At 56.7% G+C, this 22238-nt stretch overlaps 1 protein-coding gene across 1 annotated transcript in view; it reads right to left on the bottom strand.

Annotated features, from left to right (window-relative positions):
• The window catches only part of cicb (capicua transcriptional repressor b), a 167812-nt gene extending 145881 nt beyond the window's left edge, over nucleotides 1-21931 (bottom strand). The window contains exons 1-2 of the mRNA XM_052045376.1: nucleotides 21624-21931; nucleotides 1283-3905 (exon numbers count right to left, since the gene is read on the bottom strand). Of these exons, the coding sequence (XP_051901336.1) occupies nucleotides 1283-3878 (2596 nt within the window). The 5' untranslated portion in view covers nucleotides 3879-3905; nucleotides 21624-21931. The remainder of the gene's footprint in view (nucleotides 1-1282; nucleotides 3906-21623) is intronic.
• Nucleotides 21932-22238: the final 307 nt, after the last annotated feature.

Below are 22238 nucleotides of genomic sequence, written 5' to 3'. Positions count from 1 at the left end.
ACCCCCGGCATTGCGAGGACAGGGTCCCCTGAAGTCCCCACACGGCCCAGCGTTCCCTCCACAGAACGCTCACCACCTCCCAGACTCAACAGCCTCTTGCCTCCTCACGTTGGGGGAGGTGGTTCCGCCTGTCAGCTCCCACCCCCACACTTCCAGCACTAACTGCGCTCTCTCCATCACCGCAGACAGCATCCTACCCGGGTGCTCAGTATGGCAACTGCTCTGCCCGGGACCGCAAGAAACCGCAGAGAGCTGTGGACACAGCCCAGCACATCACGAAAACCAGCCTCCCCTCCGCGGACTCCGTCTACACTCCCCTCTGCCTCAGGAAAGCAGCCGGCATAATCAAAGACCCCCACCCACCCCGGACATTCTCTCTTCTCCCCCCCTCCCATTGGGCAGAAGATACAAAAGTCTGAAAGCACGTACCACCAGGCTCAAGGACAGCTTCTACCCCGCTGTTATAAGACTCTTGAACGGTCCCCTAGTACGATAAGATGTACTCTTGACCTCACAAGCTACCTCGTCGTGGCCCTTGCACCTTATTGTCTGCCTGCACTGCACTTTCTCTGTAACTGTAACACTTCATTCTGCATTCAGTTATTGTTTTTCCTTGTGCTACCTCAATGCACTGACGTGATGAAATTACATCTAGTATGGCGATTCAAACGCGCAGGAACGTAAGAAGCTGCAGAGAGTCGTGGACTCAGCCCCAATACATCACGGGCACATCCCTCCCCCACCGTCGGTGGTATCTACAGGAGGCGCTGCCTCAGGAAGGCAACGTCCGTCATCAAAGACCCCCCCCACCATCCGGGCCGTGCCGTCTTCTCGCAGCTCCCGTCGGGCAGGAGGTACAGAAGGCTGAAGTTCCCACACCACCAGGTTCAGGAACAGCGACTTCCCTTCAACCATTCGGTTCTTGAACCAACCGGCACAACCCTAATCACTGCCTCAGTACAGCGACACTGGGACCACTTTGTACTACAATGGATGGTTTTGTTCTGTTCTGATTGTGTTCTTTCTCGTGTATAATTCATGTTTTCCTTGTGAATGTTGTGTCTCTGATGCTCTGTGCTTGTGATGCTGCTGCAAGTAAGTTTTTCATTGGACCTGTGCACACACGGACTTGAGCGTCTGACAGTAAACTCAACTTAGACTTGGATCTGTCTGGATGGCATGCAGAACAAAGTTTCTCCACTGCATCTCGGTACACGTGACAACAATAAACCGATTTAATCAACCAGCAAAAAGAGAGAGAGAAAGCGAAACCAGCTCCTACCTGTCCCCGGGCGTGCCATGATGATCTCCTTCTTGGGTGCAGGGTGGCTGAACTCCCCGTCCTGGGAGGGCACGATGACGGGCAGGAGGGCAGCGGGTGAGGGGTGGAAGGCCAGGGGCTGGAAGGGGGGCTCCTGGCGGGAGGGGGCGAGGGCGGCGGGCGCCCCCAGGACTGGGGCGGGCTGTCCCGGCGGGGGCCCCCCCCGCACCATGCCCTGGATGCGGTTGGCGTTGATGGGCACGGGGGCCTGGAGCGGCGCCTTGCCGCAGACGCCAGCCGGGTGGCGGTACGGCGGGTGGCGTCCCCCCCCACCACCCCCGCCACCGCGCTCCCTGTCGGCCCCCTTCGCCCCCCGGGCCCCGGGTGCCTCGGCGGCCCCCAGTGGCCTCTCGGTGAAGCGGGTGGGCAGCGGGACCTCGGGGTTGCGGACGATGACGGGCGAGTCGCGCTGGGCGGGGGTGACCCGGCGCACACTGGGGCTGGCGGAGAGGGGGTCAGAGGTGAGGGCGGAGGGCGGGGGGGTGAGCAACAGCCGGGGGGAGGGCTGGCCGGCGGTGGTGGGGGGGTCGCAGGAGGAGGAAGGCGGGGGGGCCGCGTGCGGCCACTCAGCCTTGTGCTTGCCCTTGCCGGGGCTGACGGGGACGGTGAAGGTCAGGCTGGTCTGGAAGGTGGGCTGGATGCCCGCAGACTGCCGGTGGTGGTGGGGCTGGTGAGGCGGTGCGCCCTCAGGGCTCAGCACCAGCCCCACCTTGGGCGTGCTGGCGTGGCGCCGGCGCGAGGAGGAGGGGGGCCCCGAGGAGGAGGAGGAGGAGGAGGAGGAGGCACAGCAGGAGGAGGGCGGGCAGGACACCCGCTGGACCACTGGCGAGGCGGTGATGGGGCTGAAGCTGGCCGGCCGGAAGCCGAAGAGGGGCGAGGGCGAGGGCGAGGGGGCGGGCGAGAAGGGCGACTGGTTGGAGACGGGCGAGAAGCCCGGCGTGCCGGAGCGCGAGCTGCCCAGCGACACCAGCATGTTGGCCGCCTCGCACTCGTCCGAGTTGAAGCTGGAGAGGTCGGAGGCAGCGGAGACGGGCAGGCGGGGGTGGGGGTCGGTGCGGGCGCTGCTGGCCTCACTGTCCCGGGATGTCTCATCCCAGTCGAACTCGGAGCTGCCCTCCCGTGGCCCGCTGCTGGCCCGGCCGTCCGAGGCCCCCTCCAGCTCCTTGGTGCGCATGGAGAGGTGGCGGGAGCAGTAGCCCCGCCGCTGGGACTCCTTCATGCAGCCGTCCCGCGAGCAGAGGCGGCGCCACTGCTTGCCGTTGAACTTCTTGCGGATGCCGTTGGGCGTGCACACCACATCGCCCTTCTTGTACTTGTGCTGGGCAGGGGGAGGCGCGGGGGTGGAGGGGGAGGAGAGCGGGGTGCGGGAGCGGGAGGCCGAGCCCCGAGAGTCAGGCACCCCCTCCTGGGGCGGGGGACGGTAGGGCGAGGGGGGCCCTCCACCCCCTCCTCCTCCCCTCTCGGACGGCCCACAGCTCGGGCTCGGGCTCACCAGCTCGGGCTGTCCTGGCCGGCGCTGGGGGGCGGGGCGGAGTCCCCGGGGGGAGGCGGGCGGGGGCGGCGGGGGGTCACCCCGCAGCAGGCGCAGGGAGGACAGACCCAGCCAGGCCTCCCGGGGTTCCTGGGAGCCGTCAAAGAGGACCCGGTAGGTGGGGGAGCAGGGTCCGGAGGAGACCACCTCCAGCACTAGCCCCTCGCGGTAAGCAGGGAGGTGGGGGGAGGGCCGGGCGCAGACCCGGGTGCCGGGGGGGACGGCGGAGGCCGGGGGCGGGAGGTCGGGCACCGGGGGCGGGTCCCCGCCCTCCAGGTAGGTGAGGGAGCGGTCGCCATCGAACTGCACGGCCGCATCCCCCCTGTCCGCCTCGCAGTGGCGCAGGGGAGCCGGGCGGAAGGCCCCGTTCCTCCGGGCCAGGACCCGCTGGGGGCGGAGGAGGGAAGGGGTGGGCCCCTGGAGGGAACCCTCCCCCCCTTCCCCCTCCCCCTCCTCCTCCTCAGCCCCCTCCCTCTGTTCCCCCTCCTCCTCTTCCTCCTCCTCTTCCTCCCCGCCGGCCGAGTGCTCGCTGGCCGTCTCTGTGCCCGAGGAGCTGGGGGCGGGGCAGGGGTCCGGAAGGGGCTGGGGTTCGGGGGAGTGTGGGAGCTGGGGAGGGAGCGGAGGGGCCGAGGACTCGCTGCTGCTACTGCTTCCCCCTCCTCCTCCTGCTCCTCCTTCGTTGGAGTCTTCCCGCCCTTCCTCCGTCCCGGTCAGCTCCTCCACCGTCTTCTTCCGGGGCGCCCGGCTCTTGAAAGTGGCCGTCTTGCGGCTGGAGGCGCCCTCCGGCGCACGCCCACCTTCCTCCTCCTCCTCCCCTCCACCTCCGGGTCCTCCTCCGGCCCTGGCTGCCTTGGGCCTGCCCTCAGCCTTGGCCTGAGCCCGCCTGGTGCCAGGGGCGGCCCCGGGGCCGCTGCCCGCCGCCGGCTCCCCTCCCTCCTCGCCGTGCCGACGCTTGGCGGCGCGCAGGCGCCCAGTGATGGGGGACCTGTTGCTCACAGGGCCGCTCTGCTTCTTGGCTGGCTTCATCGCTCATTTTAGTCTGGGCATCCGCGCCTGAAGGGGGTGTGGGGGGGGGGGGAGAGAGAGAGAGAGAGAGGTGGTGATGAGTCGGCGCGCAGAAGCGAGATGGGACACTGGCGTTGAGGGGAGCCACGAAAACCACCTCTCGCTCAGCGTCGGCAAAGCTAAACAGCTCTGGGGACATCCCCTCCGTCACCAAACAGTCTCCATTTCTGTAGACGTTAGGGCGGAGGGTCTTCTGACTGGTTGCATCACCGCCTGGTACAGAGGCTCCAACGTGCAGGGTCGCGAGAGGCCACAGAGGGTCGCAGACTCAGCCCAGCTCCATCACGGGCACAACCCTCCCCGCCACCGAGGATATCTTCAAGAGACGGCGCCTCAAGAAGGCGGCATCCGTCACTGAGGACCCTCACCACCCGGGACGTGCCCTCTTCTCGTTACTACCATCGGGGAGGAGGTACAGGAGCCTGAAGACACACAGTCAACAATTCAGGAATAGCTTCTTCCCCTCCGCCATCAGATTCCTGAACGGTCCCTGAACCCATAAACACTACCTCGTTATTTCTTTTATTTGGCACTACTTATTTATTTTTGTAGTTTAGAGTAATTTTATATCTTTGCACTGTACTGCTGCTGCAAAACAACAAATTTCATGTCATATAAGTCAGTGATAATAAATCTGATGGTTGACCTCAGGATGGGGAAGGAGGGCGAACACACGCCGGTCTACGTTGGGGAATCAGCGGTGGGGAGGGTCAGCAGCTTCCAATTCCCAGGCGCCAACATATTGGACGACCTGTCCCGGGCCCAGCACGTAGACGCCATCACAAGGAAGGCGCGCCAGTGTCTTTACTTTCTCAGGAGGTTCGGCTTGTCACCGAACACTCCAACAAACTTCTACAGATGTGATGTTGGAAGTGTCCTGACCAGTTGCATCACGGTCTGGGACGGCGATTCGAATACGCAGGAATGCAAGAAGCTGCAGAGAGTCGTGGACTCAGCCCCAATACATCACGGGCACATCCCACCCCCACCGTCGGTGGTATCTACAGGAGCCGCTGCCTCAAGAAGGCAACATCCGCCGTCAAAGATCCCCCCACCATCCGGGCCGTGCCGTCTTCTCGCAGCTCCCATCGGGCAGGAGGTACAGAAGCCTGAAGTCTCCACACCACCAGGTTCAGGAACAGCGACTTCCCTTCAACCATGCGGTTCTTGAACTGACCGGCACAACCCTAATCACTGCCTCAGTACAGCAACACTGGGACCACTTTGACCATTTTGCAGTATAATGCACTTTTTTTTTGTTCTAATTGTGTCCTTTCTAACATAATCTATGTTTAATTTATGTTTTTCTTGTGAATGTTGTGTCTCTGATGCTCTGTGCCTGTGATGCTGCTGCAAGTAAGTTTTTCATTGCACCCTGTGCACACACGGACTTGTGCATCTGACAGTAAACTCGACTTGGCTTAAAACTTAACTTATTATGAGGTATTTTCAGACGACATTACACAGAACATAAATTACACAAGACCGTAAGAAGTCGGAGCAGAATTGGGCCATTCAGCCCATTGAGTCTGCCCTACCATGCAATCATAGCTGATTTTTTTTCAACCCCATTCTCCCCGTAACCCTTAACCCTGTTAGCAATCTCTGCCTTAAATACACCCAATGACTTGGCCTCCACCACCCTCTGTGGCAACGAATTCCACAGATTCACCGCCCTTTGGCTGAAGAAATTCCTCCTCGTCTCAGTTCTAAAGGGACGTCCCTTTATTCTGAGGCTGTGCCCTCAGATCCCGGACTCTCCCACTGATGGGGAACATCCTCTCCATGTCCGGTCTATCCAGGCCTTTCAGTATTCAGGAGGTTTCAATGAGATCCCCCCTGAACTCCATCGAGGACAGGATCAGAGACATCAAACGCTCCTCGTATGTTAACCCTTTCATTCCTGGGATCGTCCTTGTGGACCTCCTCTGGATCCTCCCCAGGGCAGACTCGATGGGCCGAATGGCTGAATTCTGCTCCTATATCAGGGTCTAATGTTACAAAACGTTACCAGCGTTGCAGAGTGTCCAGAGGAGGTCTACAAGAACGATCTCGGGAATGAAAGGGTTAATGTACGAGGAGCGTTAGATGTCTCTGGGCCTGTCCTCGGTGGAGTTTAGAAGGATGAGGGGGGGATCTCACTGAAACCTCCTGGATACTGAAAGGCCTGGATAGAGAGTGGACGTGGAGAGAATGAGAGGCACATTGCATCAGATAAGCAGCATTCACAAGAAAAACATAAATTAATTTTATGTTACAAATTTTATTTTACAAATTATAACAAAGAGGAAGTCCATTGTAGTGCAAGGAGATCAATTTATCAAGGCCTTTCAGTTTTCAGTAGGTTTCAATGAGATTTCCCCCTTCTGAATCCATGAGGTTCAATCTCAGGTTCCTAACTGCTTTAAGAAGACCACTATCATCCCGGTACCGAAGAAAAACAAGGTAACGTGCCTCAATGACTACCGACCAGTGGCTCTGGCATCCACCATCATGAAGTACTTCAAGAGGCTGGTCATGGCACGAACCAACTCCAGCCTCCCAGGCAACCACGACCCACTGCAATTCACCTACCACAAACAGGTCTACAGCAGACGCCATCTCCCTGGCCCAACACTCATCTCTGGAGCATCTGGACAGTAAAGACACCTACGTTAGACTATTGTTAATTGACTACAGCTCTGCCTTCAATACTATAATTCCAAGCAAACTCATCTCCAAACTCTGAGACCTGGGACTCAACACCTCCCTCTGCAACTGGATCCTTGACTTTCTGACCAACAGACCGCAATCAGTGAGGATAGGCAGCAATACCTCCGGCACGATTATTCTCAACACTGGTGCCCCACAAGGCTGCATCCTCAGCCCTCTACTCCACTCCCTACACACTCATGACTGCGTGGCCAGATTCTGCTCTAACTCCACCTACAAGTTTGTAGATGATACCACCATTGTAGGCCGTATCTCAAATAACGATGAGCCGAAGTATAGGAAGGAGATAGCGAGCTTAGTGGAATGGTGTCATGACAACAACCTTTCCCTCAATGTCAACAAAACAAAAGAGCTGGTCATTGACTTCAGGAAGTGGGGTGGTGTACATGCACCTGTCTACATCAATGGTGCTGAGGTCGAGAGGGTTGAGAGCTTCAAGTTCCCAGGAGTGGACGTCACCAATAGCCTGTCCTGGTCAAATCACATAGACGTCACGGCTAAGAAAGCTCACCAGCGCCTCTGCTTCCTCAGGAGGCTAAAGAAATTTGGCGTGTCCCCTCTGACACCCACCAACTTTTATCGATGCACCACAGAAAGCATTCTATCTGGATGCATCACAGCTTGGTACGGCAACTGCCCTGCCTGGGACCACAAGAAACTGCAGAGAGTTGCGGACACAGCCCAGCACATATGGAAACCAGCCTCCCCTCTCGCTGCCTTGGTGAAGCATAATCAAAGACCCCACCCACCAGGGTCATTCTCTCTTCTCCCCTCTCCCATCAGGCAGAAGATACAGGAGCCTGAGGGCACATACCAGCAGGCTTAAGGACAGCTTCTATCCCACAGTGATAAGACTATTGAACGGTTCCCTTATACGATGAGATGGACTCTGACCTCACAATCTAGCTTGTTTGACCTTGCACCTTATTGTCTACCTGCACTGCATTTCCCTGTAGCTGTGACACTTTACTCTGTATTCTGTTAGTTTTTACCTGTACTACCTCAATGCACTCTGTACTAACCCAACATAACTGCACTGTGTAATGAATTGATCTGTACGAACGGTACGCAAGACAAGTCTTTCACTGTACCTCGGTACAAGTGATAATAATAAACCAATATCAATGAGATTCCCCCCTCATCCTTCTGAATTCATGAGATTCCCCCCTCGTCCTTCTGAATTCATGAGATTCCCCCCCGTCCTTCTGAATTCATGAGATTCCCCCCTCGTCCTTCTGAATTCATGAGATTCCCCCCTCGTCCTTCTGAATTCATGAGATTCCCCCCTCGTCCTTCTGAATTCATGAGATTCCCCCCTCGTCCTTCTGAATTCATGAGATTCCCCCCTCGTCCTTCTGAATTCATGAGATTCCCCCCTCGTCCTTCTGAATTCATGAGATTCCCCCCTCGTCCTTCTGAAGTCAGGGAGTAATACAGCATGGAAACAGGCCCTTCAGCCCAACACATCCATGATGCCTACCCAAGCTTGTCCTATATACCTCTCCTATCCATGTACCTGCCCAAATGTCTTTTAAACATTACTGCACCTGCCTCTACCACTTCCTCTGACAGCTCCTTCCATACACCCACCACGCTCTGTGTGAAGATGGAAGTTTTTGTTTTACCCGGAGAGTGGTGGGTGCCTGGAATGTGCTGCCAGGGGTGGGGGTGGAGGCAGATACGATAGAGGGGTTTAAGAGGCTGTTAAACAGGCACATGGATGTGCAGGGAATGGAGGGATGTGGACATTGTGCAGGCAGAAGGGATTAGTTTAGTTAGGCATTTAATTACTGGCTTAATTAGTTCAGCACAACACGGTGGGCCGAAGGGCCTGTTCCTGTGCTGTTCTGTTCGATGTTCTGATTGTGATTTCTTTGCACTTATGTCTTTTCCTTCACTCTTTTGTATAATTCACGTACAATTTATATTCTGTGTGCTGTCTGTGATGCTGCTGCGAGCAAGCTTTTCACTGTACCTGTACCTTACCACACTCGTGCACATGACGAGACCCTCGAATGTGACAGGGAGAAGCTGTTCTAGGAGGCAGCTTTGGGAAGTAACAAGTCCCCTGCACTTTCCCACCACGCGCCTGTTCTCAAATTGCCCCTGTGCTGGATCCCGAGGAGCTCCTTATCCAAGAGGAATCAATGTAATGGACCCGATCAATGCACACCAGCTCCCTCAGGACCCTGCTCCATCGACTGAACTAACACCTCTGTGCTTTGGTTTCAAGTTGCTCCCTTCGATTCCACAGTCACGGAGAAGGGAATTTGGCATGTCCCAGTTAACCCTCACCAATTTTTACAGACAGAAAGCATCCTATCCAGGTGCATCGCGGCTTGGGACGGCAACTGCTCTGCCCGGGACCGCAAAGAGTTGTGGACACAGCCCAGCGCGACGCGGAAACCAACCTCCCCTCCATGGACTCCGCCTACACTTCCCGCTGCCTCGGGAAAGCAGCCGGCATAATCAAAGGCCCCCACCCGCCCCAGACATTCTCTCTTCTCCCCCCTCCCATCGGGCAGAAGATACAAAAGTCTGAAAGCACGTACCCCCAGGCTTAAGGACAGCTTCTATCCCGCTGTTATAAGATGATTGACCGGTCCCCTAGTACATGATGGACTCTTGACCTCACAATCTACCTGATTGTGGCCCTTGCACCTTATTGTCTGCCCGCACTGCACTTTCTCTGTAACTGTAACACTTTATTCTGCATTCTGCTATTGCTTTTCCCCTCGACGTACTGATGTGACGAAATGACATCTGGTACAGCAATTCGAATGCGCAGGAACGTAAGAAGCTGCAGCGAGTAGTGGACCCAGCCCCAACACATCACCTAACAAACACCCCGCCATCCCGTATCACCCAGTTTCCCTCCACTCTGCCTGCACTTCCCCGCTGCCTCGGTAAAGCAGCCAGCATAATCAAAGACCCCCACCCACCCCGGATATTCTCTCTTCACCTCTCTTCCATCAGGCAGAAGATACAAAAGCCTGAAAGCATGTACCACCAGGCTCAAGGACAGCTCTGTTGTAAGACTATTGAACGGTTCCCTAGTACAATAAGATGGACTCTTGACCTCACAATCTCCCTCGTCGTGGCCCTTGCACCTTATTGTCTGCCTGCACTGCACTTTCTCTGTAACTGTGACACTTTATTCTGTATTCTGTTGTCCTGTTGTACCACTTCGAAGGACTTATGTACGGAATGATCTGTCTGGATGTCATGCAAACCAAAGCTTTTCACTGTATCTTCGTAAATGTGACAATAATAGACCAATATCCAAGGCTGAAGAACTGAACATGTCTTTCATGATCTAATCTCATCAAAGTCACAGAAACCTGCAATAAGCTGTTTTTCCCTAAATTTTATTCATGCGTTTTCCAAACCACCCCCTCGAGAAGGTGGGTGGTGAGCCGTCCCCTCAAACCGCTGCGGTCCGTGTGGGGAAGGTGCTCTCACAGTGCTGTCAGGGGCAGGGAGTCCCGGGATTTGGACCCGCCGATAGATTTCCGGCTCGGAGGGGGAACCTGCGGGTGGTGGTGTCCTCCTGCACCACCCCCCCCCACCCACCCCACCCCTCGCCGCTGCCCTCGTCCCTCTGGGCAGGAGGGGTGGAGGGTTTGGGAGGTGCTGTCGGAGTAGCCGGCTGCTGCGGCCAGTGGCGGAAGCTGGGAGTGTTTGGGGGGGTGGATGGGGTGCCGATCGAGCGGGCTGCTTTGTCCCAGACGGTCGAGCTTCCCAAAAGTTGTGGGAGCCACACTCACCCAGGGAAGTGGGGAGTGTCCCGTCACACTCCTGAATTATAGATGGGGGAAAGGTAATGTGGCGGATGTGGAGTGCATGCACTAACTCCACCCAGGGAAGTGGGGAGTGTCCCGTCACACTCCTGAATTATAGATGGGGGAAAGGTAATGTGGCGGATGTGGAGTGCATGCACTAACTCCACCCAGGGAAGTGGGGAGTGTCCCATCACACTCCTGAATTATAGATGGGGGAGAGGTAATGTGGCGGATGTGGAGTGCATGCACTAACTCCACCAAGCAAGTGGGGAGTGTCCCATCACACTCCTGACTGGTGCCTTGTCGGAGAGACGCACAGCACAGACTCCGTGCCAACCCTCAACCACCCATATATACCGATCCCATTTCATTCTCCCTACATTCCCACCAACTCGACCCCCTCCCAGATTCTGCCCCTCACCCACACACCAAAGGGGCAATTCACAGCAGACACTTAACCCACCGACACCGCATGTCGTTGGGACATGGGAGGAAACCGGAACACCCTGGGGGGGAGAGGAGAAACCCACACGGAGAACATACAAAGTCCACACACACACACACACACACACACACACACACACACACACACACACACACACACACACACACACACACACACACACACACACACACGCAGCAGAAGAACAAGATTGAACTTGGCAGGTTGGAGCTTTGAGACGGAGGCTGTACCAGTGCGCCCCTCCATAAATGGCAGAGAAAATGCGGGGCGTCACAGTGAGGTGAGTAACTTGCCGGAGGATACCCAGCCCTCAGGGGCCAGGTGTAACTACATCCAGTTGAGCTCCTGGTCAGCAGTGACCACCCCCAACCCCCAACCCCCCCTCCCCCCCCCAGGATGCTGATGGCAAAAGTGGTAAGTGGTAGTGTCCACTGAACGACAAGGTGGGGGGGGGGGGGGGTGGTTGGACTCTCTGCTGTTGGGGATGGTCAGTGCCCGGCACCTTTGGTGTCATGAATATTACTCGCCACTGCTCAGCCCCTGGCTGAACGGTGTCACAGGTAGACAGGGTGGTGAAGAAGGCGTTCGGCACGCTGGCCTTCATCGGTTAGGGCACTTGAGTACAGGAGGTGGGAGGTTAGGCTGTGGCTGTACAAGACGTCAGTGAGGCCGCACTTGGTATTGCTATTGGTATGTTATCGTCACGTGTACCGAGGTACAGTGAAAAACTTGTCTTGCATACCGATCATACAGATCAATTCATTACACAGTGCAGTTACATTGGGTTAGTACAGAGTGCATTGAGGTAGTACAGGTAAAAACAATAACAGTACAGAGTACTGCGTTCAGTTTTGGTCACTCCTCCTGTAGGAAAGATGCCATTAAGCTGGAAAGAGCACAGAGGGAGATTTACGAGGATGTTGCCGGGACTTGAGGGACTGAGGGGTTTGAGCAGGCTGGGACTTCATTCCTTGGAGTGTAGGAGACTTGAGGGATGACCTTATCGAGGCATTATAAAATCATGAGGGGCATCGATAGGGTGAATGCACACAGTTTTTTCCCTAGGGTTGGGGAATCAAGAACGAGAGGGCACAGGTTTAAGGAGATTTAATAGGAACCCGAGGGACAACTTCTTTCACCCAGAGGGTGGTCCGTATGTGGAACAAGCTGCCAGAGGAAGTGGGTGAGGCAGGTACATTAAAAAACGTACTTGGACAGGTACATGGATAGGAAAGGTTTCGAGGGATATGGGCCAAGTGGGACTAGCTTAGATGGGAATCTTGGTCGGCACGGACCAGTTGGGTCTCTGGATGGAAAAGGTTGCCCCTCAGGTCTTGCTGTGTACAGACACGGGCCGCTTCACTACTGAGGAGTGTATGAATGGGTTTGGACACCGTGCATTCATCAGCGAACCTCCCCACTTCTGACCCTATGAAGTCCGTCACTTCCTTCCGTCCTATCCACCTTTGCTTCAGGAAGGCTAACGGTATCGTCAGGGATGCCTGCCACCCTGAGCCATTCCCTTTTCTCTCTTGTACCTTCTGGGAGAAGATACAGGAGCTCGAAAGCCCCGGACGTCCAGACTCAGGAACAGCTTCTCCCCAACTCCTGAACCAACCATCTCTCTCACGTCCCCTTCCCGGTGATGCTGCCATGTTCTCGGACTCTTAATTCCTGTCACATTATTGTCATTTCAGCTTTTCACACTGCACTACAATCTTTGCACCATTCTGTTGTTTACCCTGTGAGCATGCAAACAAGGAATTTCATTGCACCCTGGTATAAATGAAAATAAACTAATCAGAATCGGAAGCAGCTGAAGGTGGTTGGGCCCAGGACCGTACCCTGAGGAACTACATCCTGCTGCCGAGATAAATGACCTTCAAACACCTTCCCACAGTATGCAGAAAGATCCGAGATTGGAATTACATAACAGAGTGAATGATTTACTCTGCATCCAATTTATGCCGTCTTAAGTCCTGACAATCTTGATGGAACAGAGTACAGGGAGCATCACGTGCAACACTCCTGGACTCTTTTAGAAAATAATCACATCTAATATCAGGTATTCTACAGAAATGAATACTTATTGTACATTGCCTTTCAAAACCAATACCAGAATATATATTATCATGCGTGAAAACTTTCATACATCTCCGATAGACTCCAAATCAGAACCGTCCCCCGGGCAACCAGAACCAGAGGTCAGGACGATGACAAACTGCTAACTCAGTGGTGTGGTTAGAGATTGAGAGAACAGTGCTGTACAATGGGAATATAGCAAGAGACTGCAGCCAACCAACACTGTACCACAGTGTTATGAACAGACCCATACGCCCAGTATGGTGAACAAGTGTTATACAGTAACAGACCCGTCCCCACCAGTACCGTACCCCGGTGTTATACAGTAACAGACCCATCCCCACAAGTACCATACCCTGGTGTTATACAGTAACAGACCTATCCCCACAAGTACCGTACCCCAGTGTTATACAGTAATAGACCTGTCCCCACCGGTACCGTGCCCTGGTGTTATACAGTAACAGACCCATCTCCACAAGTACCGTACCCCAGTGTTATACAGTAACAGACCTGTCCCCACCGGTACTGTACCTGTGTTATACAGCGACAGACCTGTCCCTGCCGGTACCGTGCCCCGGTGTTATACAGCGACAGACCCGTCCCCGCCAGTACTGCACCCCGGTGTTATACAGCAACAGACCCGCCCCTGCCAGTACTGCACCCCGGTGTTATACAGCGACAGACCCATCCCCGCCAGTACCATACCCCGGTGTTATACAGTGACAGACCCAACCCCACCGGTACCGTACCCCGGTGTTATACAGAAACAGACCCGTCCCCACCGGTACTGTACCCCGGTGTTATGCAGCGACAGACCTGTCCCCACCGGTACCATACCCCGGTGTTATACAGTGACTGTAGATGGGTCTGTGTGTGACTATAGACAGATTTGTCTGTGGCTGTGGACAGGACTGTGTGTGACTGTAGATGGTCTGTGTGTGGTATAGACAGGGCTGTCTGAGAGTATGGACGGATCTGTGTGCGACTGCGGACGTGTCTGTGTGTGAGTGCGGACAGGTCTGTGTATTACTGTGTGTGGGTCTGTGTGTGACTGTGGACAGGTCTGTGTATTACTGTGTGTGGGTCTGTGCGTGACTGTGGACAGGTCTGTGTATTACTGTGTGTGGGTCTGTGCGTGACTGTGGACAGGTCTGTGTATTACTGTGTATGGGTCTGTGTGTGACTGTGGACAGGTCTGTGTATTACTGTGTGTGACTGTGGATAGGTTTGTGTATTAGAAAATTACAGCACAGTACAGGCCCTTCGGCCCACGATGTTGTGCCGACATCTTATCCTGCTCTGAGATCTATCTAACCCTTACCTCCCACATAGCCCTCCATTTCTCTATCCTTCATGTGTCTATCTAACAGTCTCTTAAATGTTCATGTATCTGCCCCCACAACCTCTGCCGGCAGTGCGTTCCACACACCCACCACTCTCTGTGTAAAAAACCTACCCCTGACATCACCCTTATACCTTCCTCCAATCACCTTAAAATTATGTCCCCTCGTGTTAGTCATTGTCGCCCTGGGAAAAAGTCTCTGACTGTCTACTCGATCTATGCCTCTTATCATCTTGTACACCTCTATCAAGTCCCCTCTCATCCTCCTTCTCTCCAAAGAGAAAAGCCCTCGCTCACTCAACCTATCCTCATAAGACACGCTCTCCAATCCAGGCAGCATCCTGGTAAATCTCCTCTGCACCCTCTCTAAAGCTTCCACATCTTTCCTATAATGAGGCAACCAGAACTGAACACAATGCTCCAGGTGTGGTCTAACCAGAGTTCTATAGAGCTGCAACATCACCTCACGGCTCTTGAACTCAATACCCCGACTAATGAAGGCCAACACACCACACACCCTATTGACCTGTGCAGCAACCTTGAGGGATTTATGGATGTGGACCCCAAGATCCCTCTGTTCCTCCACACTGCTAAGAGTCCTGCCATTAACCTTGTATTCTGCCTTCAAATTCGATCTTCTGAAGTGCATCATTTCACACTTTTCCAGGTTGAACTCCATCTGCCACTTCTCAGCCCAGCTCTGCATTCTAGCAATATCCCGTTGTAACCTACAGCAACCTTCTATACTATTCACACCACCACCAACCTTCGTGTCATCAGCAAACTTACTAACCCACCCTTCCACATCCTCATCCAAGTTACTTATAAAAAAATCACTGCATGTTACTGTGCGTGGGTCTGTGTGTGAGTGTGGTGCTGTAGAATGTGTCAAGGACCCAGACGTGTATTGTGTTCTGTTTCATTGATTACAGTCTGGTTCTCCTGGGCAGAGTGTTGGGGGTTGTGGAGGGTTTGGATTCTGCGCCTGGGTATGGGAGGGTCAGATGGTTTGTGTCTGGGGATGAGTGGGTCCGTGCGTGACTATGTGTGGGTCTCTGTGTGACTGTGGACAGGTCTGGGCCTGTGTGTGAGTGCAGATGGGTCCATGTGTGACTGTGGACAGGTCTGTGAATTACTGCGTGGGTCAGTGTGTGATTGTGGACAGGTCCATGCATGTGTGTGAGTGGGGACAGGTCTGTGTGCGAGTGGGGACGGACCTGTGTGTGACTGCGGACAGGACTGTGCTTGACTGTGGACAGGTATGTGTTTAACTGCGCATGGGTCAATGTTTGACTGTAGACAGATCTGTGTATTTCTGCGTGCAAGTCTGTGTGTGGGTCTCCATATGGGAGTGGACAGGTCTGTGTGTAAATGCACATGGACTGTGCGCGAGTGCGGATGGGTCTGCATGCGACTGCGGACGGGTCTGTGTATTACTGCATGTAGCTCTGTGCATGACTTCACATGGATCTGTGTGTGAGTGAGGATGCGTTTGTGTGTGACTGTGGACGGGTCTCTGCATGAGTGCGGACAGGACTGTGTTTGACTGTGGACAGGTATGTGTATTTCTGTGTGTAAGTCTGTGTGTGACTGCACGTGGGTCTGTCTGAGACTGCATGTGGGTCTGTGTGTGAGCGCGGACGGGTCTGTGTTTGACTGGGGACGGGTCTGTGTATTTTTGCGTGCAAGTCTGTGTGTGACTGCACATGGCACGGTGTGGGTGTGCACAGGTCTGTGTTTGACTGTAGACAGGTCTGTATGTGACTCTGACAGTGTGTGGGTGTCTGAGATTGTGGATGGGTCTATGTATGAGTGTGGACAGGACTGTGTTTTACTGTGGACGGGTCTGGGTGTGACTGCGCATAGGTCAGTGTGTGACTGTGGACAGGTCTGTCTGAGACTGCGTATGGGTCTGTGTGTCAGTGTGGACGGGTCTTGTGCGTTACTGTGCGTGGGTCTGTGCATGACCGCGTGTGGGTCTGTGCGTGCGGAGGGGTCTATGCGTTACTGCACGTGGGTCTGTGCATGACTGTGTGTGGGTCTGTGTGTGAGTGCGGAAAGGTCCGTACATGACTGTGCGTAGGTCTGTGAGTGCGGACAGGTCCGTGTGTGACTGTGCATGGGTCTGTGAGTGTGGACGGGTATCTGCGTGACTGTGTGTGTGAGTGTGGATGGGTCCGTGCGTGACTGCGCGTGGGTCTGTGTGTGAGTGTGGACGGGTCCGCGTGTGGGTCTGTGTGTGAGTGCGGACGGGTCCGTGCGTGGGTCTGTGTGTGAGTGCGGACGGGTCCGTGCGTGGGTCTGTGTGTGAGTGCGGACGGGTCCGTGCGTGGGTCTGTGTGTGAGTGCGGACGGGTCCGTGCGTGGGTCTGTGTGTGAGTGCGGACGGGTCCGTGCGTGACTGCGCGTGGGTCTGTGTGTGAGTGCGGACGGGTCCGTGCGTGGGTCTGTGTGTGAGTGCGGAGCTGTAGAACATGTCGAGGTCCCGGACATACACTGTCATTATTCTCCCCGGCGCTCCAGGGCAGAGTGAGCTGGTGTTTCGGTGATGCAGCCGTCCCTACCCCGACAGGACATTCCTCGGCCCAGGGCTTGTCTCCAACTCTCCCTCACTGCGGATTCTGCCCTCATTACTGCCCCCAACTTCACCCCTTCACAGTTCACTGCCCCCCTGGTTGGACCAAGCTTGGTGCAGTGTCGTTGGGCTCACTGTACTGGCACAACCACCACCCCCCCCCCGCCCCCCGGCACTGGTTCCTCCGAGGACCCCTGCAAGGCCACCTCCAACTGCCTGGGGCACTCCGTGGTTGCACTATTCCCGAGCTCCCAGGGTTTAGTGACGGCCTCCTGCTGTCATGCAAGGTAGGGGATGGTGCTGCAGTGTTCACGTCTGAGAGTGTTAGGCACCAAACAGTTGTGCGAGGATGCTTAATCCTGGAAATATATTTAGCGGAGGTGGGATGCCTAGTCGTGGAAGGGTGTTTAATTGTGGAAGGCTGCCTCAGTCATGTGAGGGCACCTTTGCCGTGCAAGGGCATCTTGGTCGTGCGAGGGTGCCTTTGCGGCGCGTGACTGCCAGCCATGCAAGGGGATCCAGTCGTGTGAAGGTGCCGTAGTTGTGCAAGGGCACCTTTGCAGTGCAAGAGCGACTTTGTCAGGCAAGAGCGCCTTTGCCGTGCGAGGGCACCTTTGTTGTGTAAGGGTGTGTCAGTCGTGCAAAGGTGCTGTAGTCATGTGACTGCTCCTTTGCCATGTGAGGGTGTCTCGGTTGTGCGAGGGTTCCTCAGTCATGCGAGGGAGTGTCAGTCGTGCAAGGGTGTCCAGTCGTGCGAGGGCGCCTCAGTCGTGCGAGGGCGTCTCTGTCAAGTGAAGGTGCCTTTGCCATGCGTGCCTCAGTCATGCAAGGATGTGTTAGTCATGTGAGAGCACCTCAGTCATGCAATGCACACTACTGCACTGGCACGGTCAGTCTTGTCACAACGGTCTCTGAGTTTCCTGGCAAGGTTTGCTACCATTGTTTCGGACAGTGTGTATTTCTCTCACATCCCAGTGATGTTATGCTCACACAGCGAGCAACAGATTACTTAAGGAGATGACAGAACGGTTCAGCCGAAAGCACGGGGCTCCCAACAGCAGAATCCAGCCGCCGGGATCAATGCATGGCAGACAGCAGCTGCTGGAACCTGGAGCGACGCACAAAATGCTGCAGGAACTCAGGGGATTGGGCAGCGTCTGTGGAGAGAGATGGACAGTCGACGTTTCGGGTCGAGACCCGCTGCGTGGACTGGAAAGAGAGAGGTGGAGGGGAAGAGGTGGGAGCAGGGGCTGGCAGGTCTGGGAGGTGATGCTTCCACCGGACCCCTCCCAGCTTCTGACTCCATTCTCACTCTCCCCACCCCTCACCTGCCTATCACCCTCCTCACCAGCACCACCCTCTTTACACCAGCCCTTCCCCCCTCATATATGTCCAGTCCAGACGAAGGTGTCGACCCCAAATGTCGACTGTCAATTTCCCTCCACAGATGCTGCCTGACCTGGTGGCTGAACGTGACTCTGTGTCTGACCCCGGGAGTGTGTGATGGGACAGTGTGGAGGGAGCTCACCCTGTGTCTGACCCCAGGAGTGTGTGATGGCACGATGTGGAGAGAGCTTCACTCTGTGTCTGATCCCGGGAGCGTGTGATGGGACGGTGTGGAGAGTGCTTCACCCTGTGTCTGAGCCCAGGAGTGTGTGATGGGATGGTGTAGAGGGAGCTTCACCCTGTGTCTGACCCCGGGAGTGTGTGATAGGACAGTGTGGAGGGAGCCTCACCCTGTGCCTGACCCCGGGAGTGTGTGATGGGACGGTGCGGAGGGAGATTCACCCTGTGTCTGATCCCGGAAGTGTGTGGTGGGACGGTGCGGAGGGAGCCTCACCCTGTGTCTGATCCCGGAAGTGTGTGGTGGGACGGTGCGGAGGGAGCCTCACTCTGTGTCTGTTCCCGGAAGTGTGTGGTGGGACGGTGTGGAGGGAGCTTCACCCTGTGCCCCGGGAGTGTGTGATGGGACGGAGTGGAGGGAGCTTCACCCTGTGTCTGACCCCGGGAGTGCTTGATAGGATGGTGTGGAGGGAGCTTCACCCTGTGTCTGACCCCGGGAGTATGTGATGGGATGGTGCGGAGGGAGCTTCACTGGGTGTCTGGCCCCGGGAGTGTGTGATGGGACAGTGCAGAGGGAGATTCACCCTGTGTCTGACCCAGGGAATGTGTGATGGGACGGTGTGGAGGGAGCTTCACCCGGTGTCTGACCCCGGGAGCGTGTGATGAGACGATACAGGGGAAGCTTCACCCTCTGTCGAGACGAGACATGCTGCTCAAGGGCTGGGAGATGGGAATAATGCAGACGGGTGCCCACTGTTCGGCAGGGACGAGTCGGGCTGAAGGGTCTGTTCCTGAGCTGCATAACTCTGTTATATAGTTCACAATCATGTCGTGCCGGGCTCACTAATACCATCAATCCCAAACCCACCCACCCCCTGCCCCCACCACTGCATTGCCATTAACCACAGCCATCATACACAGCTGCCATGTAAAAGACACCTCCTGCAGAAATGCGAGGCTGTCCCCCTTTATTGCGAAGCTGCCACTGCAGCTGTGCAAATCTACCCATAGTAGTGTGGAATCTGCTGCTGCCGTGGTGCACCCCCTCCCAGTGTGTCAATCTGCGCCTTGTGAAAGTGCAAAAGCTGCTCTGTACTCGCGTAGAATATGCCCCTATAGTTGTGCAAACCTCACTCTGTAGCAAAGCCCCCCCCCATTGTGCAAAGCTGGTTCTGCTGTAGTGCAAAAGCCCCGCAGTAGTGCAATGTCTGCCCCTGCAGTCATGCAAAGCTCACCTTGTAGTGGTGCAAGGCTGCTCTTGTTGTATGCAGAGCTGTCCCACTTGGGAGTAGTGGGTGCACTGTCTCTGTAATAGTGCAAAGCCACCATAGTAGTGGAAAGCTGCCACTATAGCAGTGCAAAGCCTCTGCAGTGGCGTCAAACTACCCCTATAGTAGTGAGAGGCTGACACTGTAGGGCGAGGCTGCCACTGAAGTCATGCGAGGCTGCTCCATAGTAGTGCAGAGCTGCCACAGCAGTAGTATAAAGCTGACCTGTAATCATGCAAAGATGCCCTCATAGTATAGTAGTGCCAAACCACTATAGTGGTGCAAAGCCACCCTTGTAATAGTGCCAAGCCACCACAGTAGTGCGAAGCCACCCTTGCAGTAGTGCCAAGCAATGATAGAAGTGTAAAGCTGCCCCTGTAGAAGTGCCGTGGCACTACAGTAGTGCAAACCTGCTCTGTAGTGGTGCCAGGCCACGATAGTAGTGCAAAGCTGCCCCTGTAGTGGTGCCGCCATTGTAATAGTGCAAAGCTGCTCTGTAGTTGTGCCAAGCCACTGTAGTAGTGCAAAGCTGCCCTGGTCACGGTGTCAAGCCACTATAGTGCAAAGCTGCCCCGGAAGTGGTGCCAGGCCACTGTAGTCGTGCAAAGCTGCCCCAGTATTGGTGCCAGTCCACTGTAGTAGTGCAAAGCTGCCCCAGTATTGGTGCCAGTCCACTGTAGTAGTGCAAAGCTGCCCCAGTAGTGGTGTTAGGCCACTGTAGTAGTGCAAAGCTGCCCCAGTATTGGTTCCAGTCCACTGTAGTAGTGCAAAGCTGCCCCAGTAGTGGTGTTAGGCCACTGTAGTGCAAAGCTGCCCCAGTCATGGTGCCAAGCCACTATTGTAGTGCAAAGCTGACCCAGTCATGGTGCCAAGCCACTGTAGTAGTGGAAAGCTGCCCCAGTAGTGGTGCCAGGCCACTGTAGTAGTGCAAAGCTGACCCACTCATGGTGCCAAGCCACTGTAATCGTGCAAAGCTGCCCCAGTCATGGTGCCAGGCCACTATAGTGCGAAGCTGCCCTGGTAGTGGTGCCAGGCCACTGTAGTAGTGCGAAGCTGCCCCGGTCATGGTGCCAAGCCACTACAGTGCGGAGCTGCCCTGGTAGTGGTGCCAGGCCACTGTAGTAGTGCGAAGCTGCTCTGTAGTGGTGCCAAGCCACGAGAGTAGTGCAAAGCTGCCCCGGTCGAGGTGCCAGGCCGCTGTAGTAGTGCAAAGCCGCTGTAGTAGTGCGAGGCTGCTCGGCAGTGGTGCAAACCTGCCGCAGCAGCAGTGCCAGGCTGCCGCCTCGGTGCGAAGCCCCGGCAGGGGTGCAGCCGCTGACAGCCCGGTTGCCCACGGGTACTCACCGAGCTGCGGGGAGGAGGGGGGGGGGAGAGCCCGCCGCAGTCAGTCAGAGCCCCCCACACACACACACACAGACTGCTCCTTCCCTCCAACCACTCACTAGGAAGCCCGGGCTACAAAATGGTGAATGGAGCTGGAAGGTCCACCTCCCACCCCCTCCGCCAGCCGGCCAATCAGGGGCCGCCTCCCCGCCTGACGGACAGGCGGCGCCGCCAATAGCGGCGGAGCGAGCCGGCCGCGTCGACCGGGAGGGGGAGGGGGAGAGAGGGGGGGGGGAGAAAGGGAGCCGGCGCGCCTGCGCGGCAGCCCGCCGGGAGTTGTAGTCCGGCGATGACGTCACGGCGAGGGTTGCCCGGATGCGGGTGGGCGGCCGGGAGGACTACAACTCCCGGCGTGCCCCGCGGGGGAGGAGGAGGAGGTTGGGGGGGGGGACAACCAGGCCCGGCCTGGCGACCGAGGGGGGGGGGGGACAGCGGACGGGGGATGAGGAGGGGCTGTCAGCGGGGACGGCGGCGGCGTCTCACCGCGCCCGTCGCTGAGGTAAAGCCGGCGGCGGAGGAGGGGGGGGGAGACTCACCATGGGCGCCGAGGGGGCCCCCCCCTCCCTCACACTCGCTGGTCTCGGTCGCCGCTTCGCCTCCAACCCGGGGCCCTGTTGATTTCGTCGACGGACGGGCGGGCGGGCAGCGGCTCGGCCAATCAGCGGCCGCCCTGCCGCCGCTCGGCCAATCGGCGGCCGCCCTGCCGCCGCTCGGCCAATCATCGGCCGCCCTGCCGCCGCTCGGCCCCGCCCACCCCCCCGGCGTGACGTCAGGCGGAGCCCGGTTGCCAGCTGACGTCAGCGGCCGGCCGCCGCGCGGGCGGTTGCCAGGCGTCCCGACCCGGCCTTGCGTCACCGCCGGCCGCCCCCATTGGCCGCGCTCGCCACCAATGGGGAGCGAGGGAGGGAGGGGTGCGGGACGCGGCCGGCGTGACGTCAGAGGGGGGTGCTCGGTCCGCCGTCACGCCGAAGGCCAGGCGAGTGCCAGCCAATGGGAGGGGAGGGAGCGGTGACGTCACGGGCGCGGCGGATGGACACGGCGGGGGGGGGGGTTGAGCCGCCCGGCGCGGCACCGTCACAGGCGGAGGGTGAGTGCGCGCTGAGGAGGTAGTCCCGGCAGTCGGTTCCTGGTGGCCGTGTTCACCACAGTGG

Source organism: Pristis pectinata, chromosome 39 (assembly GCF_009764475.1).
Source record: "Pristis pectinata isolate sPriPec2 chromosome 39, sPriPec2.1.pri, whole genome shotgun sequence".
NCBI lineage: Eukaryota > Metazoa > Chordata > Chondrichthyes > Rhinopristiformes > Pristidae > Pristis > Pristis pectinata.
This window is presented reverse-complemented; position numbering and strand designations above follow the sequence as displayed.